General features: G+C 34.5%; 1 protein-coding gene across 5 annotated transcripts in view; it reads left to right on the plus strand.

Annotated features, from left to right (window-relative positions):
• Positions 1 to 17284, plus strand: part of DIAPH2 (diaphanous related formin 2) — a 784101-nt gene that overhangs the window by 212920 nt on the left and 553897 nt on the right. For all 5 annotated transcript variants that reach the window (XM_072956799.1, XM_072956800.1, XM_072956797.1 and 2 more), the window contains 3 exons: positions 162 to 270; positions 11498 to 11608; positions 16824 to 16942. In XM_072956799.1, the coding sequence (XP_072812900.1) occupies positions 162 to 270; positions 11498 to 11608; positions 16824 to 16942 (339 nt within the window). The remainder of the gene's footprint in view (positions 1 to 161; positions 271 to 11497; positions 11609 to 16823; positions 16943 to 17284) is intronic.

Genomic DNA, 17284 nt, shown 5'->3' on the forward strand with positions numbered 1-17284 from the left:
CTTGTAGAAATATGTGGACAAGAACACAATTATTAAATTGTAATGGTCTATATAAACATCCAGCACCAGAAAGAAAACAGGAAGACTGAAAGAGAGAACTCATTTTCACATACTGTGTGTTAAGATGTATTTCTCGTTTCTATTTTTTTTTTCCCCTATAGTCTAGAAAAGCTTTTAGGGGCTATCACTACAGCAGCAGAACGAAACAACAGAGAACGATTTTCACCAATTGTGGAAGGATTAGAAAACCATGAAGCTTTGCAATTACAGGTGAGTTAGTTTTGTCTTAAATTGCTTCCAGGGTTATATTTAAGGTGCTCATTTTGTATGACACCAACTTCATCTTAACTAACATTTAAATAGAATGGAACGTAAAAATGCAATTCTTCCTGTTGCTTGGTCATTCATAAAAGCTAGAAGTTTTGTCTGTGGAGAGGACAGTTTGCTTAAAATTAGGAAAAGAACTTTGTATTATTATAAATCTGATGATCATGATTGTCATTAATATTTGGGTAGAAATTTAGTAATTAGTGTAATAAGCCACGGAAGTTAAAGCTTTAGCGGTAGGGCAAGAGGACAAGCAGTTCAGCCAATGCCATTATCCTAACAAGTGTCAATGAAGGCTGCGTGGGTTTGTTGTAGAAATTTAAGAAAACAAAACACACATTTTTGTGCCATTCGCACAACATTCAGACTTTTGACTCACCAGCATAGAGGGGGTTGAATTGCAACTCTAAGTTAGGGTCTATCTGCTAGCCCTCTATAGACCCGGCCTACAAGTCTTCTTTAGAAAATTACAAAATTCACTCTCTTTTCTTAGATGGTTTCAGGAAATGACCCATGTTATGAAAGGTAACTTTGTTCTTTGGTGATGAGAACTCTTACTTATTGACCGTGCTTATGGTGTGAGATCCTGGACGAAACATTTTAATTTCCATATGTTATATGATTTATTTCTCACAACAACCTAGCTATGAAGTACTCTTATTGTCTCCATTTTGCTTTTGAGACAACTAGGGTAAGTGAGATTAAATAATATGTCTAAGGTACAATAGCTTGTAAGTAACACAGTCAAATTTGACGCCAGGTTTGTTGGTCTATGATGCCCATTAGTTTCTTTTAGGCAGCGTTTACCATTTTATATACCATGGAAAATGCTTTCTGAAATACCTTTTAAAAACCTCTAGTGTCGTTCAACAAAGAGAAGATGGTTCCACATTTAATTTTATCAAATTTTTAGCATAGATAAGAAAGATTATAATTTATTATCTGATATAAAAGAGTTTCTTTTCTCCTTTTTAATTGTATTAGGAAGTGTTGATAACTGTTTTTGCCAGTTTCAAACTATAGCAGATAGATAAATTGGCTTGTTCAAAGAGAATACAATGGTGTTATAAAACTATAGTGTGTTTCCAAATATTTGAGGATTTGTTAATTGTTACTTCTACTCCAACTATGATGAACATTTTGGATAAACTTTTATGGTGAGCCTTTCCAGTGTATCACATTTTTTAATACTTTGGGTATTTCCTTTCAGTGTTTTCCTTTTTATAATACACTTCTTCTTATACAATTTACCTCAATAAAATTTAATACTTTTACTGAAAGGTTTGAAAGCTTTTTTAGATGACTTCTTGAAATCTTTGCTCTTGCTCCTGTGGTTGGGCTTACCTAACTAAATTTCTTTGAGCTTCAGCCATATGTGGGAGTTCGTACTTGTCTTGCAAAAGTTTGTTTAGGAGAAATTAAATGTTTTATCTGTATTGAGGGTTTTCAGTACTCACTCAAATCACTCACTCAAAGTCACACAGCTGTTGAGAGGCAGACTATGATTTGAAACCAGGTCTCTGTGATGCCAACCAACATTTGTATATTGCATTGTCTGACCTTTAAAGTGACACTTCCACTATGACGAGTAGTTCAGCCCAAACAATGAGACGGGAATGACATTTGCTAGTCTTCAGGAGGCTGGACTGCATGCAATGATAAAGTGGCAAGTTGTTAACAAGTAGCATATGGAAGGAATCATAGGAATCTTGCTAGGTATTCAAGAAACTATTGAATACTGATTATAGATGCAAACATATGCAAATCACAATTTGAAATTTCCTATTTTAATGAGGTACAAAAATTAGTAATTTGTTACATACAGAGCCTATTACTCTCCCAAGAATTGTGAAGTGGGTTTGTTTATTTGGATTCTTTCATGTGAATGAAAAAAATACCTAAAAGTTCAAAAATATATGCAGAGTACCGAGTGAAAAACACCAGTTTAAATCTGTTGTTTAAAAATATAATTAGTGCCGTATTTTACCAGAATTACTTTCCTATTTCTGCAGTATCCTGAGACTTCTCAAAATGTTATTACAGTCTCAGGAAGTAATTCTGTTAAAATACAGGACTAATTACATTTTAAAATAACAACTATATACCTTCTTCTTCGTTTTTTGTTTTTGATTTAAAAACAGGTTATTAACTTCTCACAGAGATTTTCTAGCTCATCTGTACAGTGAAGGTTGTACCTGTGATAGGAGTTACATTATCTTCAGTAGTTCAAGAAATAGACAATAAATCCTGTATCTTCATTGTTCTCTTCATTGACTTCCGTTCAGCCGAGCAGCATTCTCAAGTCTCCTCCTCACTAAAGCACCTTCTTCTGATCCTACTTCTCCTTCCAAGGAGCCTTTCATCTTCCTTTTTCATTTTCTATCTGTCTCTAAAAGAATCATCCATACTTGTTTTCTCTGTTTCCTAAATTACCTTTCACAACTCAATTTTTTCATAGTTCTTAAACAGGTTGACAGTGATCCTCGAATTTCAAAATCCAATGGCCTCTTTCAATCCTGATCACTTGGCTCTATTGATTGCTTCCTCCTTGAAAATTTTCTGCCTTTGGCTTTTCAGACACCATTCTCTTCTTGCTCTCTGACCACTTCTGACTGTTCTTTTTCTGTCTTCCTCCTGTGTTTCTTCTTACTTCTTGGATATTTTATTCTCTGTATTCCAGTCTTAGTTCTATTCTGTCATCATTTTTATATGTACATACACATACACACATAAGCACTCATACACATGTATATATTCACACATACATATTTTATTCTCCACATGAATACTCAACTGCTTCTCCAGCTTTAACATCCAACTCTGTTCCAGTGATTCCCTAGATTTATAAGTCCAGCTCACATCTCTCTCTTTTCAAACCTACCTGACCAAATAGTGAACTGGATATTTTGTAGGCATCATGAAACACAAAATTAAAAATAGCATTTATAAGCCATGTGCCAATGTTCTAATAACTTTACATATGTTACCTCATTTTAAACCTCACAGCAATTTTTTTGAGAGAGATAGTAGTATCCCCATTTTATAAAAGAGTAAACTGAGATTCAGAGGTTAGATAACTTTTCCAGGGTCACATAGTCAATAGGAGGTGAATCCCAGATTAGGTCCCAGGGTACCTGGCTCCAGAGTACCTCCTCTTAGTAAAATGAGCTTATTTTCTCTTTCCCTTAACATGACTCCCCCCCAAAAGAAGTCTGTCTACTCTTCTTTCTGTCTTTCTCAGTTTAGTTATAGAGTTATCATCTTCTGCCTAATCTTTAGTTTCCCTCAACACTTCATTCTTCTTTATTCCCTGCATCCAATTAATAAGTCTTACAGGAGACTGAATGAATCCCAGTCTCTCTATCCCCACTGCCTTTATCTTCTTCCAGCAATATTATTCCAACAGTTTTCTATTTAGTACCCCCAAATGCTGTATTCTTCCCCTCCAGACAGATGTTTTATACTGTTGTCAATTATCCTTAAAAAATAAATCTGATTCTAACATTCCTAGAGACCTATACTCACGATGCATTGCTTGATAAAAGTGAACAGCCTAATCATGATGAATGACCTTTTTCAGTGTGGTCCCAACCTAACATTCTGGCCTTAGAGACTGTCACTCTCCCAAATGTACCATACGTTTTAGCCATGCTAAACCTGGTGTTTCCCAAATATGCTGGAGACTTTTAAATGCCCTTGATGGTTTTATCATACAGAACACTTTGCTTGGAATAGCAGCGTTTCCCCACCCATATTCTTTTCCTCTTGGTAAGGTTTAATAAGAACACAAAGGAAGGCAAATTTAGGTATGTCCTGCGTAAGTCCGGGAAGGCTTCAGAGATGGGGTGATGCTTTAACTAGGTCTTGAAGGATCAGTAGGAAATTTCCAGAAAATTATCTTTCCTGATAGAAAACCAGTAATATATGGTAGGGTGGGAGTCGGAAGGGCTTCCAGTAGGTAAAACTAGAGGCCAGAAGTAGTTTGCAGGTCACTTCATGAAAGAAGGCAGAGCGAGGTGATACCAACATATGGTTGAAACTGATTTCTGTGTAGCCCAGCAGAAAAAGCTAGGGTACAATGAGCATTAATAAGAGTTGCTTACGGAAAGAGAAAGTTGTATAGTTTACCTCCAATGATGTATTGTAAAAAAGAGCCCCAGTCTTTACAGGCTGCTATTAGTCTGAAAGACACCATTGTCTTAATGTATTTCAGGAGCTGTGTGCAGGAGTGTACTTAGCGTGATTTAATACTTCTAAAAATATTTTCTAACATGCTGGAAATAATTTAAAAATTGTGCATATCTATAGTTAGATATGGTATAAAAAACCATGGAAGTAAATATATACTTGGTTCACTTACCCTGACCACACCTATTTGATAGATTTATCATTTTGGAATGTAACTCAGAACTAAAAAAGAAAGAAAACAAAAATAAAAGAAAACAATCTGAGCAGCCTACAAAATGTCACCCAGTCCATCAAGTTAAGCCTCATGACGACAAAGACCTTTTGGCCTTTAATCAGAGCCTTTTAACTTCTTCCTGTGGTGTCTTCATGGGCCCTATTACCCGTTTTCCATCCACAGCAGACTAGAAGCACAAGTTGGGAGGTTGGAAAGTGATTTTTCCAGGCTTGTGTACTGCGATGGTCAAGAAGTGACAACTGATAAAATGAAAGCAAGGGAGGAGGAGATAGAAACATAATAAAACCTGGAGCTGGAATTCAAAAGTTGTAACATTTGGTTGCACTTAGTGTCAGGGCCCTGTACACGTCTATCGCTCCTGAGGGCCTCTCTGTGTTGCTTCATAGCTCGCTAACCATGCCCCTGCACTGGCAAAAAATAATAAATTATATCTAGGCTCTTTTAAGAATGTGGAATGGTATAATTCACTTCAGAAAGAGTTCCATGCAAAATAAGATGCTCATGCTTACATAGATAGGCTCTCAAGTATATGGACTGATTCTTTGTAGCTTGATTTTTGCACCATGGTTCCCAAGTGTTGAGATTTGCCTCTGTGTGTGCTCATACCACCACACAGGAAGTACCTTTGGATAAATCATCATTTTCTCATAGAGGTACGTTTATAACAAAACAAGACACTACCGCTATGAATAAAGAACAATTTTGTGGAAAAGTAAATGAGTGTGTGAAATGTTAAGTGTTGAAGGAATGCTTGATATTATTTAGGAAACTTGTTCTATATATGGACAGTTTTATATTCGTACCATTTTAAAAGTGGACTTAGTATAATGAGGAGATTGTGTAGAGATATTTATGCAACGTAGTCTGTTTTCAAGTACTTAACAAAAATAACTTCTGACTTACAGAAGGATGTCTTTTATTTGATATCTATTTCAAAGTTGAATAATTGTCCAATCCATCATTTTTGGTAATGGGGGATCACCAGTGACCTCTGTAATAGAAAGAGCAACAGACACTTTTGAAGTCACTGTATTGGTTTCTCCAGCACCATTTGACACGATTGATCACCGCTTTATCAGTCTCTCTTCCCTCAACTTCTATGATACTAAGCTCTCCTCGTTTTCTTTCACCTCTGTGTTACATCTCCTATGACTCTGCTTGGCCCTAATATATACTTATTGCTTGAGCTTGGTCCTTAGTCCTTTGATCCTTTGTGCTGATCCTTTGCTTTGCTCATTCTGAACATTGTCCTTGGGCAGCCTCATCCATCCTTTTGACTTCCAACTAGCATTTCTGTGTGATGAATCTCTCTGAACCCCTCTATTCCAAATATATCCTGACTCACAGATCCCACATGTCACCTGCCTCCAGACTGGATTTCAGATTCAGTACTGTCCTTAACTGTACTTACCTTCCTTTTCTTTGTCCTCTCCTTCCTACTCCAATCCTCTCTCCAACCCTGATCTGTCTTTCTCTTGTTTTCCCAATCCTGGTTAACCTTAGTGTTATACCAAGTAGCATAAACCAGAAACATAATTGTCATCTTCATATCTACTCTTCCTCCATCCATCATTCCCTCAGTCACCAAATCCTACCAATTCTACTTCCTTCGTGTTGTGCTTCCTTTTCTTATGATGTCCCTACCCTGCCCCCTCTGCCTCCATTTCTTTGTTTCAAGGCATTGTTACATCTCAGTGTTTTATCATTTCCCTAAACTCTTAAATATCTTCTACCCTTGATATTAGCCCTGTTTAAATCATTCTTCACCATTATACTTCTGAAGTGCATTTCTTGTTATATCACTGCTTAAAGCTCTATGACATCTTCCCGTAGCCTCTAGGGGTGAAGTCCACACAAAACGCTTCATCACCTGCTGTTGCTTTGCCTCTAGCCTCGTATTCCACCACTCTTCTACATACAGTTTTTGGTCCTGTCATGCTGTACTCAGTCTCTTGAACATTTTATACTTTTTCATCCCTCTACCTCCAATCCTTTGTATATGGTTTTGCTGTACCTGGAGTCCATCTCCATTTTTTGACTTAATTAATGTGCTCTGTACATTTGTATCTTTCTTGGTTAGTACTTATTTTGACTTAAACTGTCTTTTTTCCTAACTCCTTCTGGGCTGGGATAAAGAAAGACCTTGTTAATGTCAACAGAGTACTTAATAAGGTCACTGTGTGACAGTGTCAATAACTTTTTAAAAGCACAATTTGTCACAGCTAATGGCAATATGGATAATCTGTCTGAGAATGTCCTGGAGTTGGCAATTACTGTACTCTGTAGCTCTATGAATTGTGATCAGACAGATAGATGTTTGTAGTTTTCAAAGCTGGTGAGTTAAAGGAAATAAAAGGTTCTAGCACTTTCTCAGTAATTTTGTGAAGAAATTTTATGTTTAAATATTTCCCCTCTCTATCACTTAGGTAAGAAGCTGAACGCAATTTCTTTTTGTAGTGATGTATCTCATGTCAATAAGATTTGAAATATTTAATGACTATTCACTCATTATATTTTAAACATTTTATTGGAGGCAGTTGGGGTGATAAAGAAAACCCTAAACAAATGCAGAACCTTATCTTTAGGAAGTGTAAAAATCTGTTTTGTGATATTTCATTCTCTATACCACACCCTACACCCCAGAATGAAGACAATAACATCTTTTGGCTAGAGAATGTAGGTGATTATTGTAGAAAGAACATATACTATGATGGTAAAGGACGGATCATAATGTGATGGAAAAACTGACAGTAATTCAGTTTAGTATAATTATGCATGGCACAAATGATTGGATGCTTTGTCACTTGCACAAAGTTGGTGATTTTTATCTGTATGTTTATGCATTCATTCTGTAGATTATATGGATATCATATGCAGAAATCTCATGATATAAGGAGATCATTTAATAAAAATCCAAATACAGAAACTAGTTTTACTGGTTAAAAATCAGAATTGTGGTCCTAGCCTTAGCATATTTATCAGTAATGGAGAAAATTCACCGACTTCCTATGATTTTTAAATTTGACTTTTCATGGAGGTTGTATTTAAAGCAAATAAATCTGGCTGGCCATTTTGAACCTTAGAGCCATTATACAGCAACTAAGCAACAGATGGAATCTGGGTAGTGGACTCTGTGATTTCACTTCAAAGGCACTTGTTTTCTTTCCAGTATGAGGTAAAATGCTATTCAGCAACGCCAGATTTGTGCACATCATAGTGTGGTCGCAGCAATCCAGAACCAAAAGTTACAAGGCCTGAGTTCTAGTCCAATCTTTGTGGCTTATCATTAGCTGTATAATCGTGGGCAGATCATCTAATCTTCTGAGGTTTCTTTACCTTTAAATGAGGATATTGGTCTAGAGTATTTAATGTGTCCACTGCAGTGCTGTCCAGTCCAACTTTCTGCAGTGTCCTCTATCCATGCTGTCTGATACGGTAGCCACTAGCCACACGTGGCTGTTGCACATTTGAACTGTGACTAGTGAGACTGAGAAACTGGATTTTAAATTTTATTTAATTGCAATTAACCTAAATTTAAATTGTGTTTAGTGGCTTCCTATTGAACAGCAAGCTCTTGTGAGTGTGTGTGTGAGAGTGTGTGTGTGTGTGTGTGTGTGTGTATGTGATGTATCTGCACGCACATCTGTGCTGAATAGGGAGTGTGGAGGGATTGGGGTATAAAGGGGGCAAGAAGGAGAGTGAGAGGCCATTCTTTTGGATGATGGGATGCTGCCCATAGGTCCTTGTTTGGGGTATATAGAAAGTGAACATAAGACACTCCAGAAACCATTTTTCTACCTCCCTCCTTCCCTTTCTCCCTCCCTTCCTTCTTCCCTTTTCATTCTTTCTTCCCATTTCATTATATATTATGATAACCACTTTATTTTTATTGGGGTATAATTGATGTATAATTGACATATAAGAGAACTGCTTAATATACTAGATAACATATTGTTAAAATAATTGTATGTTTTTAGGTGTTCCCAATATATTAAACATGATGCACTAGTTAAATTTTATTATCTTCTCCGTCCTTAAAATCTTTTATTGTATTAATCTAGGAATGGAGTTTATGAGGCATCTGAAATGTGCTGGAAATTATACTGTATTTGGAGTAAAGAGATATGGTTTAGAATCATGAGTTTCCTCCTTGCTCTGTGACCTTGTGTACATTATTTATCTGCTTTCAGTCTCAGCATCATCATCTATGAAATAAGGATGATAGTAACACTTACCTCACATGGTTTGTGCAAGGATGAGATTAGATGATGAATTATATAAAACACCTAATATCGTCTGGTAACAAAAAAATAATAATGATAATAGTTTGAGGGTTGTATTTAGCTATGAATTCAGAATCCACACAATGGGTATTTCATGTTTATAATTAATAATATATTCCGCCCTTTAAACTAATTGCATTTTTAAAATTTGACTTTGTAAATAGTGGCAGTTGGATTGATTTTGTTCCTGTCCTCTGAAAAGGGCAGTAATTGTCTAGTGGTATAAAGGAATGGAGATAATTAAGATGACTTTTTTGTTCACCACATTCATAAAATATAAATATTCCTATTAAAGAGCATTGCTTTAGCAGATTATGTTGGAAAATGACATAGTAGTATGAATATTCATCTTATGTTATTTGTAATTAATTAAATATCTATTAGAATTTGATTAAAAAATACTACATTGATAAGCCAGTCTTATTACCTCTTTAAACTACTGACTTAAGAGTGTCTGCTAATTATTTTATACTATAAACAATGGATGTAACTTCTTTTTTAAGTATTTAGTTATATATTCAAACATTATAGTTAAGTATTTAACAGCATTACAACATTTATCTTCTTAAAGGTAAATTATTTTGATGTTGTTACATTCATTAATTTTATTGACTTTTAGTATTTTTATTATTTCCTGACCCAAATACTTTTATTTGTATAAAGGTACAATTCCAAGACTCATTAACTTGTTTCTTATGGAAATGTTCTCTCTTCTTGTAGGGTGTTAATACAAGCCATTAAGCTAGAATTTCTTCTGGCCAGAACAATCCAAGCAGATGGCAACTTTTCTCTCTATTAATTTTGGATTGGACATATACTTTGGCTTGTTCGGTCAGGTCATAGTTGTAACATAACAAGAATCGTTCGAGCAAACACAATGATAATATAGCTGTGGACACATACAGTATGCAAACTTATATCCCAGCCTATTAAAACTATAAAGACCGAAACATTTTCTTACTGTCAGTAGGAAGGTTAAGTAGCCCTTTAAGGCATAAGCGTCATAATAACTTATCTGATATGACTTTTTGTTTTGATACGACTTTTAAGGTAATGCCAAGTCAGTGGCAAATACTTAGTCAGATGTCTAAGTGATTTAGCTTGACATTGGAGCAGTCATGGGAATTGGACTACATTGTTCAGTTATCATTTAGATGTCTAATAATGTTTGAGACAATCTTGATCATCCCCTTTAATGCATGCAACCTTTGATTTTTGGACCTGGATGTGAGGTGGATGGGCTAATCTCCCAAAAAACAGTGTAAGTGCATAAGATATGGATATAAAAATAAAAGCAATATACCTTTAAATATTTTCTCTATACTTAAAAAAATATTACTATCATAACAATGGGTTTGACTTGATAAAGTCAAAATACATTTGAAGTATTTTTCTTTTGCTGATGTGTTTTCTCCATACTAACTATGTATTATTTGTTTGTGTCCCCTTCGATATATACTTAACATCTTTACTAAATCTGGTGTTTTCCAGGCATCCCCTTGGAATCAGCTCTTTGAACGTTCTACTACTCATTGCTTACTTTACAAATAATCAGTTTCAATGTGCAGCTTTTCACTTAAACTATTAGCCAATTGCCTCAGACTTGAGCAGCATTTTCCGAGAATGAGGAATAATGTATGGAACACCTGGCAATTAGCATTTAGTTGATACTCTTCTAGCTTGCAATTACTGGAAAACAAATTCCTCCCTTTTTATAGTAGAAAACCTCAATATCAGAAGAAAAGACAAACCCATTTTCCAGCATCAATCTAATTAATAAATCACCTTCACTTGAAAACAAGCCCTTCTCTTTACTTTATCGTGCAATTATTGGTGTCAAAGTGCCTTCTCATTGATCTTAATTCACATGCATTCATCTTTTATACATAGTAAATCAATTCCTCTTAATCATATATTTTAATACTCTCTATTTTGTGCAAATCCATCCAGTAATAGAATAGAGAGAGTATAAATCAATGTAATAATATCTCTAAGTTATCAGTGTTCCCTGTTTAATATCAGGGCACTTTTATAGCTTTATTTGATTTATTTTAGAAAAGTGTTTATAACCATGTAGAATTGAGGCCAAGTGTACTCTGAGGACAGCTGGATGTGAAAGACACATTTCACGATCTTTTTAAAGTGCTCTATACCCACACTTTTGAGTTTGTCAGAGAGAGTTTAATATTCCTTCATATCATTTAGCAAAGCAAAGCAGTACTTGACCGTCCATCATATCATCAGTAGAATTATTCTGGACATTAGCAACTTTATTGCTAATTTTTTGGTTTATACTGTGAAGTCATAATCATTATACTTATATAAATACTCATATTTCTTTCTATATTTCATTATATATATACATGCCTTTAGTAAATGGGAAAAATGATCTGAATGCATCAAGTAAATACTTCTTTAATTAAAAAACCTTTTTTTTAAAACAAATTTTGCTTTCTATTTGCAGGTGGCCTGCATGCAGTTTATAAATGCCCTTGTCACATCTCCTTATGAGCTTGATTTTCGAATACATTTAAGGAATGAATTCCTTCGTTCAGGACTAAAAACAATGTTACCAGTAAGTTGAACGTGTGCATTTATTATGTTTGTGAACTTTAACGTTTTTCTCTCTCTAGACAGAAGTATATAGAAATTTTGCAACAGAATAAATCAATGTGCCTTGCCGTTTTCTTTTGTAAAGCATTAGACATTTTTGTAAGCTTTTTTATATTGCAGGAGTGTTAGTCTCGATATACAACTGATGATTCAGAATTCAGCTAATGATGTGTCCAGAAGTAATGGGTTTTTTGGTCTTCTTGAAGTCAAAAGGGAACTTCTTTTCTTTGAATTGAATACTGAGAACATAAAAGATGGCTGGGTTTTTTTGCAGTTTCAATTTTCATTTAAAATTTTTTTGCTTTCCTCTTTGATAACTTAGATTGATATCCTTTATATTCAGCATAAGTATGCATATAATTTTGATTCATATCTTCTAGACACGTTACTTAAGAATGATATTCTTGTTAAAAACACCATGGCAACTTTAAGGAAAAACAATTTTATTTCTTACATTGAGTGTGGATATTTGCTCTAATTATGATACTGTTAAAAACATTTCTGAACTAACTTTATACGCTTGATCTGAGATAAATGAGCACAGTTATTCTATAAATAGAAATACAACTCCCATAACTTTATCCTTTATTTAGTATGTTACCTGAAGGATTTTGTTCAAGATCATGGCATTGTTAAAGAAGACAAAAGCTCAGTAGTCTCTTTACTTAAGCTACTCAGACCACACCTGAGATACAAGAAGTAAAAGTAAGAGAGGAGTGGGTGGGGATACAGCTCAGGGGTGGAGCGTGTGTTTTAACATGCTTGAGGTCCTGGGTTCAATCCCCAGTACATCCATTAAAAGAAAAAAAAAGATGGGGGGAGGGGGAATACAAGGACCAAGGAAAGAAAAAAACAAAAAACAAATGTCAGTGAGCATATGTATAAGACATTCCTAGGGTACTAGAAATAGTAAAATCAGGAAAATGTTCTGGTGAAGAACAAGTGTGTAGCATGCATCTATAACTTGTCTTCTGATAGTCTTCACTGAAAGTGGTTGAAGCTTATCATCATAAAATGTACAGCTGGATCTATGGAAACCCATTTTATTAAGATAATGATTAGATGTGGTTTTAGAAATTTCTAGGTCAATTTCACTCTGAATGGTTCTTTCACCCATGACTTTAAAATCCAAGGAATTGGTTGTAGTGAATCAACCAATGCATCATTGTAAGTGACTGTCTAGAGGTTCAGTATGCAGTTAACTTAGGCCCATTCACTAGTTATAGTGTATGGAACACGCTTATTCTTGTTTTGCCACAAATCTCTCCTCATGGAAAGTCTGTGCCCTTATGTAGCTAGAGGTAATATTCTAGTCTTGATTCTAGAGTGCTTTTGAGTTGCCTACTCATTGATTCCCACCCATGCTTGTCCTCACTGGGCTGGCTCTGTTTCCAGGAGAGTCATTGTGTCTTTGGACACTTCCTGGCTTCAGGGACTTCCGAGCATCCTCTACTCATTTATTAATATGCCCTGGTTTTCTGCCTTAGTTGTTGCTGTTACTCTTCTATCTTTCATTTCCGGTGTCTGTTTATAATTGAACATTCATTTTCTACTTTCTACTACTGAATGGCTGGTCAAGAAAACTGTGACTCTCCTTTTAATTTATTTAAGTCCTCATCTTTTCAGAAGGAGTATGCACAGTAGCTCTTGTCCTTACCTTTTGCACTTTTGTCAGGGTGTATTCATCTCTGCTGGGTTCCATGCTCTCATGATATTTTTCATTTGACTATATCGATGGCTAAAGTTTTGCAGCATTGTTTTCTAAGCTCATTTTCCCATTGGCCCTATAGCCTCAGATGAAGCCTTTTGTGGGACCCTGGACTTCTTAACTTACACTTTCAGTTAGATTTTTCTTTGACTATCACATCTCTTCAATATGCCCTGATTCTTAGATCTCAGTGTTTCCTCAGCAAGAGGAAAGTGAGAAGTGTTATGTTTCTGCCTCCTAAAGTTTTGGAGTAGAACCTACAAGGATTCTCAGTTTTTTTCCTCCTATGACAACGGAGCAAAATATGGCTAAATTTGGCTCTGGTTCTCAACCAATGAGCTGAGCATGTCCCTTTAAAGAGATTCTATCAAAATCTTATTGGGGGTGGGGCAGAGATGTTTGGTTTGGGGGAAAAAAAGAAAAGTCCTCCTCAGGTATTTCTGATATACAAGATGAGAATCAGAACCCAGGCAGATAGACCCTGAGAGGATTAGAGGTCCATTCTTAAATACCATACATTTCCCTGCAGTTGCTCTTGTGCTCGTAGTTTTATTATCACAATTTGGAGCAAAGGTCAGAATGATCATGCTACTAGATGTTCCTAACATGTTAACTACTATCTAACTATCTAATTTACTAAGTATTTACATTTAAATCACTAGAATTTAGAGTAGCATTAAACATCTTTTACACATGCATGGAAGCTTAATAATAAATTCATAGATGAGTTTTTGCTATCCTTACTTTTTTCCTGTTTACTTTTATTCTAGTATACTGTTCTAACAGAAGGAGCTTCCTAATTTTCTAGAATATATCATATTCAAGGCAGCAAATTAGATGTGGTTAGGGATGATACAAATTGTTGGCACATGGATCAAAATTTATACCTATCTGGAATCATGAAGTGTTAAGGAAGAGTAGTTCTTAGTATTTCAATAACCCCTGAGACCATCATTATAGTACAGTGAAACTTTTTTCCATGTAATTATTAGAATCCTCAAGACAAGGACAATTATTTTAATTACATTCCATAAAAATTTATTTTCAAAATTTGCCCTGTCTCTATGGATAAATTAAGATGTTTAAAGAGAGTTTATATTTCACTTATATGGAAAATTCACTTTTCATAAATTTGCTTTAGTAATTTGGGATAAATGAGTTCTTAAATGTGATACGGTGATTTTTTTAAAAATGGTATTTGCTCTGTAGTTCACTTACATTGATTCCTTGTGAAGTTTTCTCCATCTGCCTTTTATTTAGTTAAATGAATTAAGAAAATATTAGATAAATCAGATATGTGAAGGAACAAGATAGTAAGAAATTATGTCTGTAGGCAGCAGACATTCTTAATCTCTTATGAAAGACTGACAAACCCTTTCTTATTCTTTTGAAGACTCAATTTTGATTGCTTGCCTGGTAATCAGTCATGTGTTGGTAATAGACTTTGATTTCCTTTGAAGTACACTATATTGTAGAGACTTAATTATACATTTCAGAGAATCTGCCGAAAATGTTACATATCTGTACAGCAAATCTGTTGGAAAACTAACTGAAACATATTTATAGTATTTCATATAATTATTAATAGTCTAATTCAGTAATTGTATGACAGTCTTCATTTTAAAACACAAAACTTTAGAGATGCATGTCCCCTTTTTAATAAGGTATCTGTCACATTTGTGCTATATAAAAAATTTGTTAATTCACTAAATGTTGATTTCATCAAGAGTTTATGAATATCTCTTTCAAGATTTCACATTTGAAAAGAAGTTTTTTATGTGTGTGTATATAGAGATTGCATGTATGTTTAATGGAGCATTATTAATAAACTATATTTCTAAGATATTTCATTTATACATATCTATATCTTTATATTGTGGTGTATATGTTCACATACTATATATAATATAAATAATGTGTTATCCTAATTAAAAACTGAAACATTTGACCAGTTATTTTCACTGAAAATATTGTAATCATGCAGATTGATCCCATGTTTTGTAAAATTCTGATTCTGATGACATGATAGTATTTAGCTTGATTTTTCTATTTTTCAAACATATTTGAATACGTTAAAGTTTTTTAGTGAGGATCTAAGAAGGAATATATTGTGATAGAAGAATAAGGAAAAGTTCCGTATTCTAAAATGTGTTAAAGGTTGTTTCCACGATGACCAGCGTACTGGGTGTGTCTTCTTTTTTCTGAATAAAGTTCAGAAATCAGCTGATAATATAACTCACCAATGTTAGATAATTTTACATTCCAATCAATTTCTTTATTTCCCTTCAAAGTGGAAAACTAAACCTAAAGCAAGTTATTACTCAAGAGGAAACTAAGTTAAATACATTTAGTTCTTATATATTTTATGTGCAATTATATAGAAACATTAGTATTTTCATATGCTCTATAGGTAAATTTTCAGTAAATTATTATGTATGTGAATATCAGAAAGTGAACATCTAGAAATTGCATAAATTTGTGTTTGGCTTCAGTTATAGCCATTACACCTCCAGTTTTAATTGTTCTATTGCATAAAAATAGAAGAAACTCAACCTATTTTGTTTTATGGACCTAATTTGAAGTACACCATGCTTGCATTTCCTTTTAGAGTTCAAGCTCAGCTCTGAACATCCTAGTCCCACTCTTGGTATCACCCTTGATCATCCACAGTTGTGATTATCGATTTGGGGTTTGAAAGCTGCAACTTAATGGACACATATTAAGAGATATTCCAGGTGATATATATTAAGCCCAACAATCTCTAGTGTGGCATGCTTCCAAAGATTTTGTTGATACTATTATTTTGAAATTCCCAGAGGTTTGTAATGCACGTGCTTATAATGTATTACAAAAACAAATCTTTGATGCCCAAGTTGGTATTTTGTGATTCGGCTAAGCAAAGATGAAAGGTGGGGGAGGAGGCTAGCCATGCATCTTGATTAAAAAGTCCTGACGCCTTTTTGCTTTAAAATCACAAAATATCATTTAAAATAAATCTGTTTATACGACTTTTCACGCCATACTTGGGACTGTTGTGCTTGAATATATCCTTGCATTTGTTCTTCATTAATACAATTGATCTATATTTGCATTTTTTGCCAGAGGCATATGTGAATGTTCTAACTGCATGAGTTCTTTTGCGATCTTTGATTAGTGTGTTTAGTCAAAACGACAGCATTTAATTTGGGTTGTTAGCAATTAGTTTTTTTCTGTTGTAAAAGTGATCGTTAATTTTTTAATGTGAATCATCAAAATCTGGGGCATGAAAAGGAAATACAGTGAATGCAATAAGGTTCTTTTATTTCAAAAAAGAAAAACAGCATACTCTCTTTCAGGAAACCAAGTGCCTCGGTCAGTATTTGAAGTGGCTTCTGTGTATGTAAATGAATAATAGCATCAGGCCTTTATTAGCAAAATGTGCGGTTGTCAAACTGTTATTTGTCTGTTAAGTTTTATGTTTATATATTAGGATCTAAAAGAAAAAGAGAATGATGAGCTTGATATTCAGTTGAAAGTATTTGATGAGAACAAAGAGGACGACCTAACCGAATTATCACACCGTCTCAATGACATTCGAGCAGAAATGGAATATCCTTTTGACAAACCACAGAAGTCATTTTTGCATGTACTGTGAAAAGGGGATTTGTGGGTGATTTTGTGGACCATTATTAGAATTCTTGTCGGCCAGCCCAGTTTATATCCATTTATTTATATTAGAAACTCACTATGATGCTGTCCTTGAGATTCACGCTGAGGAATTGTCACCCTGTCCTGATGATTTACATAGACTGTATTGAAATTCACACCATGGCTTGCTGTATTATAAGTATACTCTGCTCAGTGGTCTTGAATAGACGAGAGCCTAAGGCAATATTCCTCACAGATAAGGATTTTTGGGGAAAAGTTCACTGAGTTCATATGTGACTGTAG

Source organism: Vicugna pacos, chromosome X (assembly GCF_048564905.1).
Source record: "Vicugna pacos chromosome X, VicPac4, whole genome shotgun sequence".
NCBI lineage: Eukaryota > Metazoa > Chordata > Mammalia > Artiodactyla > Camelidae > Vicugna > Vicugna pacos.